Below are 15,794 nucleotides of genomic sequence, written 5' to 3' on the forward strand. Positions count from 1 at the left end.
AGCTCAAAGTGTTGCGGAATTACGGTACTGCAAATTTGGCTGTGTCGTCTCGTCACCGATCCGTTCAGTCTGGAAGGGTTAAAGAAATCATTGTGGATTTAAGAGTGTCATTCTAATATTTCCTTCCCTTCCTACCCAAAAAGAGAAGTGGTAATCAAGGTACGGTCACTTGGCTGAATTGAGAACACGCTCCGTTTGAAATTTTGCCTCGCCTACGTTCTGATCCAATTCCAACTTTTTACCTGCTGACCTATGAAATGCATCTGTTTAGTCCTTGTCTGCTGCATAATCTCCACAAAATCAACACTATCACTAATCAGGTAGAAAGAGCAGGTTGCTTCCCTGTGATTTTGCAGCAACAAAACAACCTCCTTAACGTTGTAGCTTGGATACCGGCATAAAAAAATAAAATAAAGGAATGTAGAAAAGGCATTCTTCCACTCTGATGACTTACCGGGTTTGTGTAGGTGTGAGTGAGCACGAGGAGTGGAACAGGAAAAACAACAAAAAAAAAACTGAGAAATCTCATCAGCGTTTTTCGCAGTGTTACCTTGAGGATGGTCTGTGGAATGCTGGATACTGTCAACAAATGAAAACAAAGTCAAAACTAAAAAGACAAGAGTTTATCTCGCCTGCAGCTGCTAATTTGTTCTGAGTCCACTCGGCAAGGCGCAGAGGTTCACACACTTAAAGCGCAAACTATAAAGCTGTGTTCCGTCAAAGCCATTCGGAGACCTTTAGACTACAGGCAACATTCATGCTAGCCTGCTTTTGGATTTCCCACAGAGCCTTTATTTATTTATTTATTTATTTATTTATTTATTTTTGCGCATTGTCTTGTGATTTATTTTGTCGCTTTGTTCCCTGAGCTGCGTTTCATCGGTGCAACAAAATGGTTTGCACATTTTCTGTTTATTTGGGGAAACAGTGAGGAGTTCATAAAGTGTTAATCGCGGATTGATGTGCGCCCCCACACAGCCCTGACTCTCAGCATTAAAATGAATGAAGGCACGTCTCGGATAACGCGTTGGCCCCGAGTGGCCGCTCGCTGTCTGAGTTTGAGGCGAAAAGACTTTTTCCTCAACAAATAATTCAGCATCAGTAAACCGAATATTTTTCTGACTTAGATGTCTCATTTAGAGGTTCTGTCCACCTAATGCAAGTCCTGAACAAAAAAGCCAAGAGAAACTCTTCCCTTTTTTACTCATTCAGCTATTTTGGGCACTTTGGCTACCCTCAGAATCTGATTGGCTACCCTCAGAATCTGATTGGCTACCCTCAGAATCTGATTGGCTACCCTCAGACTCTGATTGGCTACCCTCAGAATCTGATTGGCTACCCCCACCAGAGCTGTCAGTGTTTGTGTTCATATTATACCGAACACAGATTAGAGTTTTGGCCACACTCCATGTCAGTAGATGACAGAAATGCTCCATTTTGTTGTTTTACAACCGCCATTAATAGTTTTGTTGTTGTTGTTATTGATTATTTCAAATATATTTTTAAAATAAGAATGGGGAGATTACATATTAAATAACATTTACATGCAAATACATGAGATTTTAGCCAAGTGGCCAATTTCCATCCCAGTTCTATTGGCAGATTGATGTTTATGATGTTTAATAATAATAATAAGAAGAAGAAGAAGAAAAAGCAGGCTCACATGAAATGCTGCACACATAAAATTTCTTCATAAGGGACAAATGAGCTAATTAAACTTTTGTTTTGCAATTTGTAGTTGATAGTGGCTCAATAGTTTTCACTTTGAGTAGAGTAGAGTTAGCATTTTGCCGCTTTAAATAGAGCTGTAAACAAAGAAGCTACGCTAAGCTAAAAGGGCTAAATTTCTGATGGCAAATATTAACCTGTATTGTAGGCTAGTGTTTTACAAAGTGGGGGCCACCAGGGGTGCTGTGGAGGCCTCGTAAAGTGAAACAAGCCTCTGGATACATGTACAATTTGATATTGTGATCATAGTATTTTAAATATGAAAAATGGCTAAGTGAGAAGTGTGCTTACAAAAGTACATTTCTCACATGCCAAACCCTGTTGTGCTACCTCTCCTACAGGTGGTGTACAAGAACAATGACTTCAAGCTGGAGCTCTCCCGGCTGGCCATCGACCGCGACCCTAAGATCACGCTGCACGGCGACCTGGTGTTCCGCTGCGAGGACGTGGCGGCTCTCGACCCCGTCACGTTCGAAGCTCCTGAAGCTTTCATCTCGCTGCCAAAGTGGAACACCAAGAAGACGGGCTCAATCTCCTTCGACTTCCGCACCACCGAGCCCAGCGGACTGCTGCTGTTCAGCCACGGACGTCCTCAGGGGCCCAAAGAGCAGAAGCCCGGGAGGGAACTGAAGACCGATTACTTTGCTATGGAGCTGCTGGACGGATATTTATACCTGCTGATCGATATGGGCTCTGGAAAAACAAAGCTCAAGGCCAGCAACAAGAAGGTCAATGACGGAGAATGGTGCCATGTGGATTTCCAGAGGGAAGGGAGGAAAGGTGAGGAAGCAGGATGAGCCGGAGAGAAATAATCTGGAGCTGCAGAGAGCAGGAGTTGTGTTTTTTTTGTTGTTGTAGTGTTGCTGGAAAATGTGATGATTACAGTCAATGTATGTAGCACAGATGCAAGAAGAGACATTTAAATTGCTTGAAAGACCAAATGCGAGTTGCTAGTCCCATAGTGGAATATTCTTGCTTTGGAAATTTTGTGAAATTTTTTCAAAAAGTGATGTAAAAACATAACTAATGAATAGAATAGAACATACTTTATTGTTGAAGGGTGTATATTGCATAGCAGGCTAGCAACTGCCCAAACAGACAATAAATACACATATTATTGACATAAGCAGCTGGAAATGGAGGCTTAACATAAACAACAGTTTTAAGAAACAACAGAATACCAAAGTTATTTCAAAAAGAGGTAAAAAAATAAAAATAAAGTTAGAAAAATCAGCAGTAAGATACTGGGTAACAACAATATTAATACTGGTTACAACAATATCTAAGAAAATATGTCAAGACAGGATTAAGGTGATCTTTCACTGTCTCTATGTGTTTTACATCCTGATATTTACCTCCACACAGCACTACACTGCTTTTATGTGTAGTGAGTTTTGCTTTCTCTCGCTGTCCCGCAGTCTGCTGCCATGTCTTGACAGATAGTACAAAGTACAGTTTCCTTTTTGACTTCAAAATATTTTAGCGGAACTGAACATGGTTAACTTTGAGTTTTCACTCAGTTACGGCATCCACACCGAAGAGTTGCTGTAATACACACTGTACTGTAGCCAATCACACGTCCTGCCTGATCAAGTTGATTAAAAATGAGCCGATTGTAGTTCACAACCAAATTACTTTGGCTACCTGATAGAAAACATGGTTCCGGGTGTTAATGTTGTCGAGTTATTCACAGTCAGGTGTGACTACAATTTGGAGAAAGTACAGGGAAAAAAATGAGCATTTTCAAAGAAAAAGGGCCAGGTCGTCCAAGGAAGACATCAAAGCGTTGAGACATAATGCTCAAAGCAGCACGCTTTGAAAATAGCAATGTGTATGCCAAAAGAAATGAAAGACAAATTGGCAGCGACAGGAGACAATATTTGACAGAAATTTGCAAAGAAAAATGGCAGAAAAAAAAATAGAAATATTAGCATCTAAACAGAAGAACACAGGGTCCCACTGGGGTAACAAGCAGGGGCTTTACAATGTGGATGGTTAACTCAAAGCAGGAATGAGAATGCTGGAGCATAAGGGCAGGAACGCACTAATATAAAAAGTTTTGTTCAATATCGATATAAAAATTGGTGTTCTGGTCAATAACAGATATTTATCAATATGATTTCCTTGCCTTTTTAACAACATGGTAAAACAACTACAACCCACTGACCATTGTCTCTCTGTTTAAGATAAATACACACAAATCCTCTGCTCCATCTCAGTCACTAGCTGTATTTCCATTACAAATGTGCGCAGGTCCTTATCAGTATTTGGAATTGCGGTGTTTCCATTAAATAAGAATGGAAAGTAAAATCACACATGATTGAGGTTCTTCATGTCACAAGTAATTAAGAATCATGGCGGCGACGGATGTAAACAGTTGCACATTGTCTGAAAAACATAAAATCAAACCATCATCCTCTTACTACTTCTTGTCGTCTTCTTCTAGGTTTTTGCCCTCAGTAATATCCCGCTTTTGATCATGTGACTTGTGTGACATGGAAAAAAAAAGTTTCTATTGTAGTTTTTGAAATACTTCTGTTTCGCTATTTCAATTTGTGCAGTTCTATGGTTCATGGAAATGCAGCTACCGTTACAGTCCCAAACAAATGCCAAACACAAACAGCGACAAGATGGAAATAAATATTTGTTATTAATATCTGTACATTTATACTTATCGGACTAACACCGATAAGTCTAACATCAGCCGATACCGATGTTGATGTCGATATATCGTACATCCCTAAGTACATGTACAAAATGTAGCTAGATCATCGTATTAGGAATGCATAATTATAGGCAAATCTGTTTCTCACTGACAGTTATGACACATTCTGTTCATGTTACACCATGGTACACAATAGTAACAAAACCACTTGTGGTACAACTTAAAGTATCCGTGCTTTCCACGGCTGTGATGTCTTGAGGTGCCTCTGGACTCAACCAGGAGTACCCTTCAATCCGTGGCGTCTGATGAATGATCCGTAGGCGTTAAAGCACCTTGTGGACATGATACCTCCTCCTAATGGTGCGGCATAATGAGAAAGGGTGTGAAGGAGCGCCGGTGTGTATGTGCGTGCACGCGATCCCGGCGCTGCTCCTGCTGTAATTGGCTTTTAATAGAAAATTAAGATGGAGTCGTTAATCACAGAAGGAGAGGAGGCATTTTGTTTCACCCACTCCCTGCTGCATTCTGCTTCCCTTCTCTTCTATTTAGCCTATTATAGAGACATTAGACACACACATGTGCTCACGCAGTCTTCTGTCATCTATCCTGTTTCCCTTTTCTTTCTTCTGTCTTAGTTGTGCGACCCTAATTTTTCCACCTCCTGGCCCCTCGCACTTATTCGCTCACTTACTTTGGTTTTTTTCCCAGCCTCTCCGGAAAAAAAGCTAGTCATTTATATGGGTTGTTCTACAGAGAAACACATAAATTAAATTTTGTCTAAAATTACATAATAGAAAGTACTAAACAGCAGATTATTAATTTCCCTTGTTTGTATAGGAGATGTTTTCCCCTCATTACTTAACTCTAACTAGGTCCTTGGCTGTGTTGGTCTTCTTTAGGGTCTATCTCCGTCAACAGCCGCAGCATGCCCTTCCTGTCCCCAGAGGGCAGTGAGATCCTGGACCTGGACAGTGACATGTACCTGGGCGGACTGCCCGAGTCCAAGTCGGACCTCATCCTGCCGCCGGAGGTCTGGACGGCGCTCCTGAACTACGGATATGTCGGCTGCATCCGTGACCTGTTCATCGACGGCAAGAGCCGTGACGTCCGCCGCCTGGCTGAGATCCAGAATGCTATGGGCGTCAGCAGCTTCTGCACCCGCGAGCTGCAGAAGCGCTGCAGCAGTGCCCCGTGTGGCAACGGTGGCCTGTGCAAGGAGGGTTGGAACCGGTACATATGTGATTGCACTGGCACGGGATACCTGGGTACCAACTGTGAGATAGGTAAGAATCGCATTAAAAAAATACCAGGGCATTTACAGCATTATATGTTCACATAATATAATTTTATAGCATCAATCAAGTAACTAATGTCACCTTCTGATGTTATAAGTATGTCAAACATGGTTGAAAACAAATTTGATATCGCAATTTACTGACTTGAAATCGGGCCTCTGTCTCTTTAAAAACCCTGTGGTTCCCCCAGCTATTTTCTGCTAGCTAGTCTGAAGGAGCTGAGTAGGCAACTTGGAAACTGCAGGTCCAAAGAGGAGCTTTTTGAGTTTTACATCATGTTATAATGCTATTCCCTCATCAAAGTCATACCTGGAGTGTTGCCTTAATTCGTTAATGCATGTTTGACAAATCTGTTAATCTCCCATGGCAACCATTCAGCTGTGCAAAAAGCCTGGGTGAAACTTGCACTCCCTTCAAAGCTTCCCAGTTTTCAAGTTTCTGAGCTTTTGCTTCACAGAGCAGCCCTCCACTGCGACTCCCCCACTCAGCTCCTTCAGACTAGCCAGCAGCAATTAGCAAATACCTGGTGGAGGATCTGCTGTGCTAATTATAGAAGATACTTCTCAGTGAATCACTGGTAAAAACAGCTGTTAGCCTCAAATTAGAGTTGGTAAAGGATTAATAGAGGAGCCATGTTGTAATGACTTCCTGAAGGTGGAGTTTCAGAAAGAGTAGAAGCTTCTTAAAGAGACAGAGGCCCAATTTCAAGGTGAAGTCAAATCTCTTTTCAGTCATATTTGGTATAGCATTTTTATAACAACTGACTGTTCTATGAAATGGCACTATGTGGCTGGAAAACACATAATACTGCCCCTTTAAGAAAAAGTTTTGAACTTGTCAGGTTTGGAGAGTCAAACAATACACATTTCAACAGCATTTTATTGCTTACAAATAAATATATCTATATACATATTTTCCCCCTGCTCGTTTACATAATTAAGCGGCTGCTGTTATAGTGGGAGTGAAAGCTCCAGAGGGAGTTGTGTCTGAACCGATTGCCGCCCGAGGCTCAGTTGCAGTGGGGGTCTGGTTGTTGAGCGGGGGCCAGGCTGGGAGGTTGGCAGCAGTGTGGCAGTGCAGCCGGGCTTATTGCCACCATCTGTGCCTGTCACACAAACCATGGCGGGTGGGTGGGGGGGGGTGATACGCCACGGGGGCTGCAGGGTGAGCTAGTCAAATAGGACCATACTGAGCAGCTCTGTGAAGATCAGTCTTGGTTTTTTTTTTTTTCTTCCTTTCTTTCTTTCTTTTTTCCTATTGCACGTCTGTGGAGGCGAGCGAGGCATGGCAGTATCAAGAGTTTGAGGGACAAGGAAGGTAATGAGGGAAACAGAGATTGGATTCAAATCAAGACAGCTGAAGCAGACGATGACATTTCTTCATTTTGAAGGGTGATATGTTTGCAGTTTAGTCCTCAGGTGCTCAGATCCCAGGTGGGGTTTTCCGTATCGCTCTTCTGCCATCTAGTGGTGTTCAGTGTTACCGCGGGAGCAAGACAGTTTTCTAACAACCACCCACACACCAGCGTTGTGTCAGAGAATTACATCTGTACACAGACATATCAAAACAGACCGACTTAGAAACAACAGAGGACGGTGTTGAGGGTTGCCTGAAGAAATCCGACTTCTTAATGCTGCAAAATGATTATTATTTGTATCGTTTTGAGCTGTACGTTTGCCAGACGGTGGTTTTGTTCAGCACTCTGTTTTTACCTGAATCTTGGCTCATAACTGGGATTTTTATTCCCACCTTAGAACATGATGTGCTCGTGCTCTACATGCGAACACCTGATGTGAGTGACTCACGTCAGGCTGTGGTGAAACATGTGAATTCGCCGTGCTAGATAAGAGCAGCCCTTAGGGGAACTGTCAGTCTCCTAGGCAACTTTCATTATAAGTGCATTAATCACAGCTGCATGTCAAATTTAAAGTGTCCCTTCTGGAAATCGAAAACAAGCAGTGCTTGACATTTTGTCCCCTTATTCTGAAATGCAATCAAAAATAAGCACAAATCTCTCTGCTCTTATAAGTCAGTATTACACTGTAATTATAAAGATGGAGAGATGAATGCAATGAATGTTTGATCTTATTTCTGCAGTTTTTTTGGCCTTTTTTTTTTTAGACCTTGTCAACATGAGGCTATTGAAGCTTATGCGTCCTTTTGCTAACATGTCTGGAAAACAGATCCAACTCAGTTTGATTGGTTACAGAGGATCTCTGATAATTAGATTTTAAGTCTTACAGCAGATCTGATATAAATAAATGTTAGCCTCAAATTGTCTCTCATAATGCTCCACATGAACAGTGGCTTTCTTCTTGCCACAGGAAAGGACAGGCTTATGGAGTGTACTACTTAGTTGTTTTTTTTTTTGTTTTCCCCTCATTTGTATGGCATCACATTTGTGCCAAAAACCTGCAGAGCGTATTATTCTAGTTTAAATAAAATGTGTTGGCTCAATTTAATTTATTAAGGTTGATTCAACTCATTTACTATAACTAATTTGCAATGCTTTGGACCAAACAATTTACTTTACTTGATTAAGATTAATGTAAATTTAGAAAATTGCATTAGTTGCACTGTGATATCCCGTGATCTCGCTCGTCGTCTTCAGCACAATATCAGACTGACTACATTTACAAATCATCATATCCTCTTTATGTCTCCTCCCCTTCCACCCCGACCCTCCCTCCTGTGCAGAGGCGACCGTTCTGAGTTACGACGGCAGCATGTACCTGAAGATCATCATGCCCATCACCATGCACACGGAGGCCGAGGACGTGGCGCTGCGCTTCATGTCGCAGCGGGCGTACGGCCTGCTCATGGCCACCACCTCCAAAGAGTCGGCGGACACCCTGCGGCTGGAGCTGGACGGAGGCCGGGTCAAACTCACTGTCAACCTCGGTAGGCCATTTTCATTCATCGTCTTCCATTTTCTTCCCCCCGTCCTTTTCGTGCTGAATATTTTGTTAAATATCAGGTTCTTGTTAAATGATGGAGAAAAGTTTCTAAATTTGACAGTGCAAAAAATGTAATGGTTCATTACCTAAAGTAGACACTCCTGTCTATCGGGGTGCCTGTTTGTTTTTTTAATGTCTTCTTTAAGCAGTTAAGTCCAAGGCGTATGGGTTAGCATAACATTGTAATTTTCCCATCATATTTATTCTAACTGGAAGCCTTTTCACTCTTTGGAGTTGGACAACCCAAACAAAATCGAATCATTTATGAAATAATCAACTAATGTAGTAATTATTTAAGTGTTAACTGGAGCAGCCAGAGTAAAAAAAAAAAAAGAAGAAAAAAAGCCAATTGCAACATATTCACAGAAAGTTAAAGATTAGGGTGATGACACAGAGGTCTTTCAGACACTTGGAGCTCATCATCAATGATAGTCAAAATAGATAGGTAGCAGTCATAAGAAGGTTAGTAAATTTTAGATAAATGTTTTGGTCGAATGACAATGAGTGACTTTAAATCTATATCTCACAGACGTTTTGGCTAATTTGGAGAGTCTTCACAGGCAACTTAAGAACACTGGGGAAAAAAATCTAGAAACTTTTCCTCCACTGATTGCATTTTTTCTTATATAAAAAAAAACGAAAAGAAAAAGAGAAAAATCTTGCATATAAAAGCATCCCTTGCATTCAGTCCACAAGGTGAGCCACCCTCCTGTAATTTCTCTTCATATTCTTCAATCCCTCTCCATTCAGTATTTTTTTTCCTCCTCCATGAGGTTCTCAATCTCCTAATCTCCTTGTCAAAAAGATCCATCTCTAATAATATCCATGGCCTGGCCCTGGGTCTCAACCCTTCAGTCTGTCTCTAAAAGCCTCAGGGTGACTTGCACCTGTCTCTCTCTCACTCTCTCACTCTCTCTCTTACTCTTTCTCTCTCTCACTCTCTCTCTCTCCATGTTTTTATGAAGTTAGCTGGGAGGAAGGTCAGTTCAAATTCTTCTCCCTCGCAATTGAATTCATGAATTCTCTCATTACCGACCAGCTAAATGTGGATAAACTTAGAAAATAAGCTAAAATTTACCTTTTTCTTCCAAGAGAAGGTCAGTGAAATCCTACAAGAGAACACTTTGGATCGTTTCGGATTAGAAGCGGACTACTAGAAGCCAGACCAGTTATATTTCTGTTTTATGGAGCTAAATTAGTCACTCCAGCCTATGATGGAGCTGCCACAATATGGCAACCTTTCCATTTGACTTAGAGTATTTCAGGAGCACAGCCTACAAAGTGAATATTTTTTAGAATCCAGTAACTTGTGTGAGAGCATGTCTTTTAATACAAAATCAAAAATAAAATTTTTCCAATAAACCTGGTTAATGCTCAGATACCCAAGACTTTCTTCTGCCTTTAATGCAGCATTCTTATTTTAATTCTGTAATATTTGGATATTTGTGCAGTATTGCAAATTTATTTGATAATTCACACTTAAACACACTGACAGGTGGGGTCAAGGTCAAGGTAGGTCAAACATGGAAAAACAACTTTAATGTATTTAATCAGTGCAATTAAGAGTACAACAGCCAATGTAGAGTAAATAATAAACTGCAACAAACTTTTCAAATGATTTAAAAAGTGCAATTGTTAATATAACACAAAATAAATAATAAAGCATGAATATTAGCATAGAATTAGACTGAATAGATCTGCCCTTATGAATCATAAAGACTGTCACCGATACCCCATCTAGAATTGTTTTTTAATATCGGAACAGATACTGATATTAATATCTGATCGGTTCATCTCTACACATATGTGAAGGTTGACGTTGTGTCACACACATTTGTTAATTATGTCATCCACTTACAAATCTTGTTGTACGCTTTGTGAATCTTTTTTAGACTCATTTAGCTCCATATTGTTTCATTAGAGTGAATATTTACATATTCGGACCTGACCTGCTACCTTTTTATTCTCTGAGTCAGTAGTTGACGAGCATGACAGAGGAGCGTCAGGTGGTAACGTTAAAGTCATCCAATGAGAAGGCAGTAAAAAAAAAATAAAAAAATTTTAAACTCTCACTCTTTCTAAACTTTGCCATTTTCAGTTCCGCTTCCTCCACCTTCTCTCTCTCTCTCGCTGTCTCTTCTTCACTCATAAACATCCCATCTGGCCAGAGCTCAGACGATGGAACTTTTCATCCCTTCAATGGCCTGTATGTCTGCGGCCCTCGGATCAAACAGCCAGAGAGACCAGCTCACAGCTGGAGCAGCTGGAGCAGCTGCAGCCACACTGCGACCTACCGAGTCCGGCCAGGCCGTGAAAGAGCCAGGCTTCATTTTACTACTGACTCTGTTAGACACAACCCAGAAACTATTCGCTGCTCTTCAATTTTTTCCCAGATTTTATGTTTCAACATTATTCCAAATTGTTTCAAATTGTTCTCTTTTCCTCACAAATTAGCGGCGTTTCCACTGAGCGTTTAATTGCGCAATTTGACATTTAGAAAATACATTTGCTCAATGGTAGTAAAATGTTTGGTTGGGGGGTTTTTTTTTTTGGCCGTATCGAAATTGGTTTATTTTAGAAAACTGCAACAGAAACACTTTTTTCGCATCACACGAGTCAGATGATCGACAACCGGAGGCCGCCACTGGCACAAACCACGGAGAAGAAGACGACAGGAAGTAGTTGGAGGATCATTGAATGGCTTATTGTGTGAACAAATTTATTCATGTGTGATTTTTAATTGTGATTCTATTTTAATGAAAGCACCACAATTACCAAATTGTGTGTTTTTGACACTAGCAGCACTACTGACAAAGTTCTGCACAAATTTGTAATGGAAACGCAGTTAATTTGGAAAAAAACAAGTATTTCTTTTTTTTTTTGTGTGCAAATTTATAAAAAACAGAAAAGCAAGAAATCAACAAAATTTCACTGAAAATGTATTTTTTTCCAATAGTTAAATGCCTCCAACAAATCAGGTGGAAATTCATCTGATCGGAAAGTAAAGGATCAGTCACAACGGTTATAAATGGACTGAAACTGTAGCAGACGGTCATTTTCTTAATAGCAACTCAGTAGATTGGTTAACTTTTTGTTTTTTTAAGTGCAGAGAAATTAACTGTATTTTAAAATGTTGAAAGTTTTCATAAACACCCAAGTCCTGGCTTGTCCAGACGGAACCCGGGACAACGAACTTACAACGAAGCTGCGCTGCATTCCTGCCACACGTCTCCGCGGTGACGCTGGTCTCTGGCTGTTTGTGTCCACTATTCTGTAGCGGTTGACAGCTCTAGACCACAACCGAGCCACAATGCCATTTGCACACGTGCTTCATGTTTCAGGACAAGAAACTTAAGCTAAACTGAAAGGCGAATCCGAAGGGTGTCACAAATTGACACTTAAGTGGTTTTTAATTCCCTTTACTTTGTAGCTTTCAGCTGAAGGGATTTTTTGTGGGTCAGTTTAAACTAAAAAACCAGAATCATTTGCTTGATAAAGCAAGAGTAAAATGATGAATTACAGCAGTTTTTCCATGTTTTTGTGCGTGTGTGTGCAGCAGGCATGCGGTGGCTGGGCTGTGCAGATCACCCTTTCTGTCTTTTACACTGCTGGGGTTTTTCTCATAAATCAAAGTGCTGCAGAAGGCAAGCGGAGCTATAAGAAACAGGAAACAGGGCTGAAGTTAAGGTTTAAAAAGGCGAAACGCTCCACAATCCATAAAAGTTGAAGAAAACATTTTCTTTTAGCGGTTTCAGTTATGTGTTCTTTTAAAAGTGCTGTGATTTCAAAGTGAGGTTTAAAATATCGCACTGCAGAATCCTCTCTTTAATCTCACTTTGTAGCAGATATTTAGTAGCATTCTCCTAACATGAAAAATATTTCAAAGAAACCATAGTAAAACCTCTTGCCTTCTCCTGTGCTTTCATTGGATGGGATAAAATATGGATGTTGGGCATTTTAGCGAGAGGGTGATCCTGACTAAGAGCCTGTCCCCGGATGGTGGCCTCAGAACAATGCTTGGTTGTCTGCAGAATGTACCTTGAAGGATGTAAAATGTCTTGTTTTTTCTTTTTTCTCTTTTCTTCTTTCTTTATTTTCTCTTTCTTTCCTCTGTTTCTAATTTTCTTTCCTGCTCTCACCATTTCGCTCTCTCTCCCGCCAGATTGTATCAGGATAGACTGTAGCCTCAGTAAGTGGTTCTATCCATTTTTCTGACTAAAATGTGTACATTTCTGTGTCACCCTCCTGAGTTGCGCGTCAGCGCTCTCTTCGCTCTCGTATCATCGTAATTTACGACCGTTTCATGTTTCTTGTGTTTCGCTTTTCGTTTTTCTGTTGTCTTTAATTTTAATTAACTTCTTCTTTTGTCCATCTGTCTATCTTTTGTTTTAAAATGCTTTTTTTTAATCTTTTCTTTTCTACATTTTGTTATTTTCTTTAAAAATGTCTGAACGTTTACTCTTTCTGTCACAGCTTTAACAAATATAATCATCAGACTTTTCTCACCCTGCAACATTCCACTTGCGACACCTTCAAATAATCTTTTCCTCTTTCTCATTATGAGTATATTTCAATTTTTCTGTCAGCTCTATTTATAAGAAGAAGAAAAACAAATCAGTTGAAGAAAAAGCAAGCTTGACTTTATGTCATTTCGGGCCACTGAATATGGGTCCCACATGTCTGCTTGTTTTCTGTGCGGGACAAATTGTACTTTTGGCCCCCAGAAAGCTAATTGCGTCTCCACGGAGACGCGACGTTGCCTGCCGTGTTGCTTGTTTTTCGGAGGGAGCTAATGTTTTTCTACCTCATGCAGACACAATGATAGCAAACTGTTATTTCTGTCATGGCCCCTGACAATTGAACAACTAGCCTGCAGGTAAGTGGTGCCCAGGTATGGTGATGAAAATAGAGAAAACCTCATGTTTGCAGCTCTGTGTGTTGGCGTGTGTGTGTATGTTTGTTGATTTTAATGAGCTCTTTGGAAACTGAGAAATGTATGGGGTGGGAGGTTGACGGGACGTGTTTGAGAGCATCTGAGGAGGCTGCAATTAGTGGAGCTCTTCTAATTGGGAGGTTTTTCACTTAAATTTTGTTTCTTTTAAAGTTTTCTTACTACAGTGAGTTTTCAATTTACACTATCAACTATCAATACAGTGTTATTATTTGTTTTGTTTTTATACCAAATGCTAGTCTTTTATGGTTGTATTTGGTATTAGCTACTTTTACACTGTATTTTTCGGATGTTGATTGGGAAAGGCTCAACATTTAGAAGAGACAATACAGCCAAGACTCACTGAGTCTGCTGTAGTTGTCATGCCGGGCCGCTAGATGGCGCTGTGATCCCGGCACTTCATTGAATTAACAAGCGCATTTGATCCATAGATTAAATCACTTACGTAACCATAGCTTCCAGTTTATTGTAAACAGTAGCCCGTTTCTGTCACCCATGCTAACATTCCTTATCAGGAATTGTGTTAAGCTGAACAGGGTGAGTACAAAAAAAGCACAGCACAATGATATCCGCCATTGTCTTTTGTAAGAGAAGAGCAGCTCACCTGTTCGCTTTACGCTAAGTGTGTTCATATTAGATAGATAGGGCGTGTCAGGTGTGCATCTGTTTGGAGGGGGGAGTTTTGTCAGGCAAAAATAACAAATGTAGGCTTAAAAATCAGGAAGCGCCAGCTTGTGCCACACAATATACACGGTAAAAAGACAAAAATAAATAAAGATTTCAGAAAGGAGCCTTATTAATCTTCTCCAGCACCACCTAGTGTCATTTGTTTTGCTAAACCTTGTTTAAAAAAAATGTATTAATTCTACTGTCATTTTATCTTTTTTTGGGATTTTAATTTTCACACATTGAAATTCGGCAGCTTTGCTTGCTATCTTGGAGCCCGGTTCCAATCATTTCAGATCAATTCAGTTTTACTTAGATTAAATTAAGTAAAGCTGAAGTGATCTTTCAAATCAGATTTTAATTGATCTTGTATCGAAAGTTCCAGTTAATCCAGTTCATTCAGGTATTATGGGTCTTAATTGTCGTATTTATTGAATTAAGTCTCTATTACCTTTCACAAATGCCTTATCAAGACACTTTGCAAAATAAAAAAGTGGCTTGTTTACAGAAATAATCAAGTTAACCCAATCATACTTTCTAATTGGATTTAATTAGAAAGTGTGTCACACACACTCACACAGCAGAAGATTGTCCGGATGTGGAAAATTTTTAAAAATCATTTTTTATTGTACTTATATTAAATTGCCCTCGGAAAAGGCTGCATAGTTACTTACTACAAAAGTTTCTGTAATTTGTTGTCTCTTGAGTTTACTGCATTAGCGGCAACCTCTATATTAATAAAAAGAAAACAGGGCACAGAAAGGTTGTGACAAAGTCTCTTTTTATGAACCTTGTATCGCCACACGGCACCCAGTCAGAAAGAGCTGAAAAGATTTCAGTACCCTAGTTTAACCACTAGATGTCAGTCAAGCACTTGGCAAATTTTATTTACAGAGCTGTGGAAATGTTTGGCCCTGAATTGATTTCTTCTATTTTTTGATATATATATATTTTTTTGTCATACTTTAATATTTCATATTTTAAAACTAATTGTAAGACTGCATAAAATTAACTAGAGTAAATAAAAAAACAATGTTTTCAAACATTTGTAGAAAAAATGTCTCTGGGACAAAATCATTTCCCCCCTTTCTTAAATAATGACTTAACTAATGTCAGTTTCGGCAATTATGTTAGAATGAATATAACTATTACTTCTCTTTTGCGAGAAAGAAAAATGCTAAAACCTATTAACACCAGCATAGTTGCAAAGTGACATTTGTGGCCCCCAGGCCAATTTTGCCCACCCAGGTCCAGGATCGCCATGACATCTTCTGCACACTTGAATAATCATCGTCCTTTACAGGTTTCAAAACCTTAAGGAATTGTTTTTGGACTGAAACAATTAATCGGATTAATCATTCTGAATCGATTATTGAAATATTTGCCAACTAATTTAATCATCAATTGATCTTTATCTGGAGTATATGGACTTGAAATAGGCCAATTCCAACATATTCAGAAAAGTGAACAAGTCAAAACTTTATAAAAATATGTACCTTTTGTATTTAACATAAATAAAACCATCTTTGTCT

The 15,794-nt window shown here is 39.8% G+C and overlaps 1 protein-coding gene across 4 annotated transcripts in view; it reads left to right on the forward strand.

The window, feature by feature from the left end:
- The window catches only part of nrxn2b (neurexin 2b), a 746,427-nt gene that overhangs the window by 314,003 nt on the left and 416,630 nt on the right, over positions 1-15,794 (forward strand). For 3 of the 4 annotated variants that reach the window (XM_044097998.1, XM_044097997.1, XM_044098000.1), the window contains 4 exons: positions 2,070-2,508; positions 5,293-5,676; positions 8,386-8,589; positions 12,808-12,834. In XM_044097998.1, the coding sequence (XP_043953933.1) occupies positions 2,070-2,508; positions 5,293-5,676; positions 8,386-8,589; positions 12,808-12,834 (1,054 nt within the window). The remainder of the gene's footprint in view (positions 1-2,069; positions 2,509-5,292; positions 5,677-8,385; positions 8,590-12,807; positions 12,835-15,794) is intronic. The other variant, XM_044097999.1, reaches the window with a different exon arrangement.

This window comes from Gambusia affinis, linkage group LG18 (assembly GCF_019740435.1).
Source record: "Gambusia affinis linkage group LG18, SWU_Gaff_1.0, whole genome shotgun sequence".
Lineage (NCBI taxonomy): Eukaryota > Metazoa > Chordata > Actinopteri > Cyprinodontiformes > Poeciliidae > Gambusia > Gambusia affinis.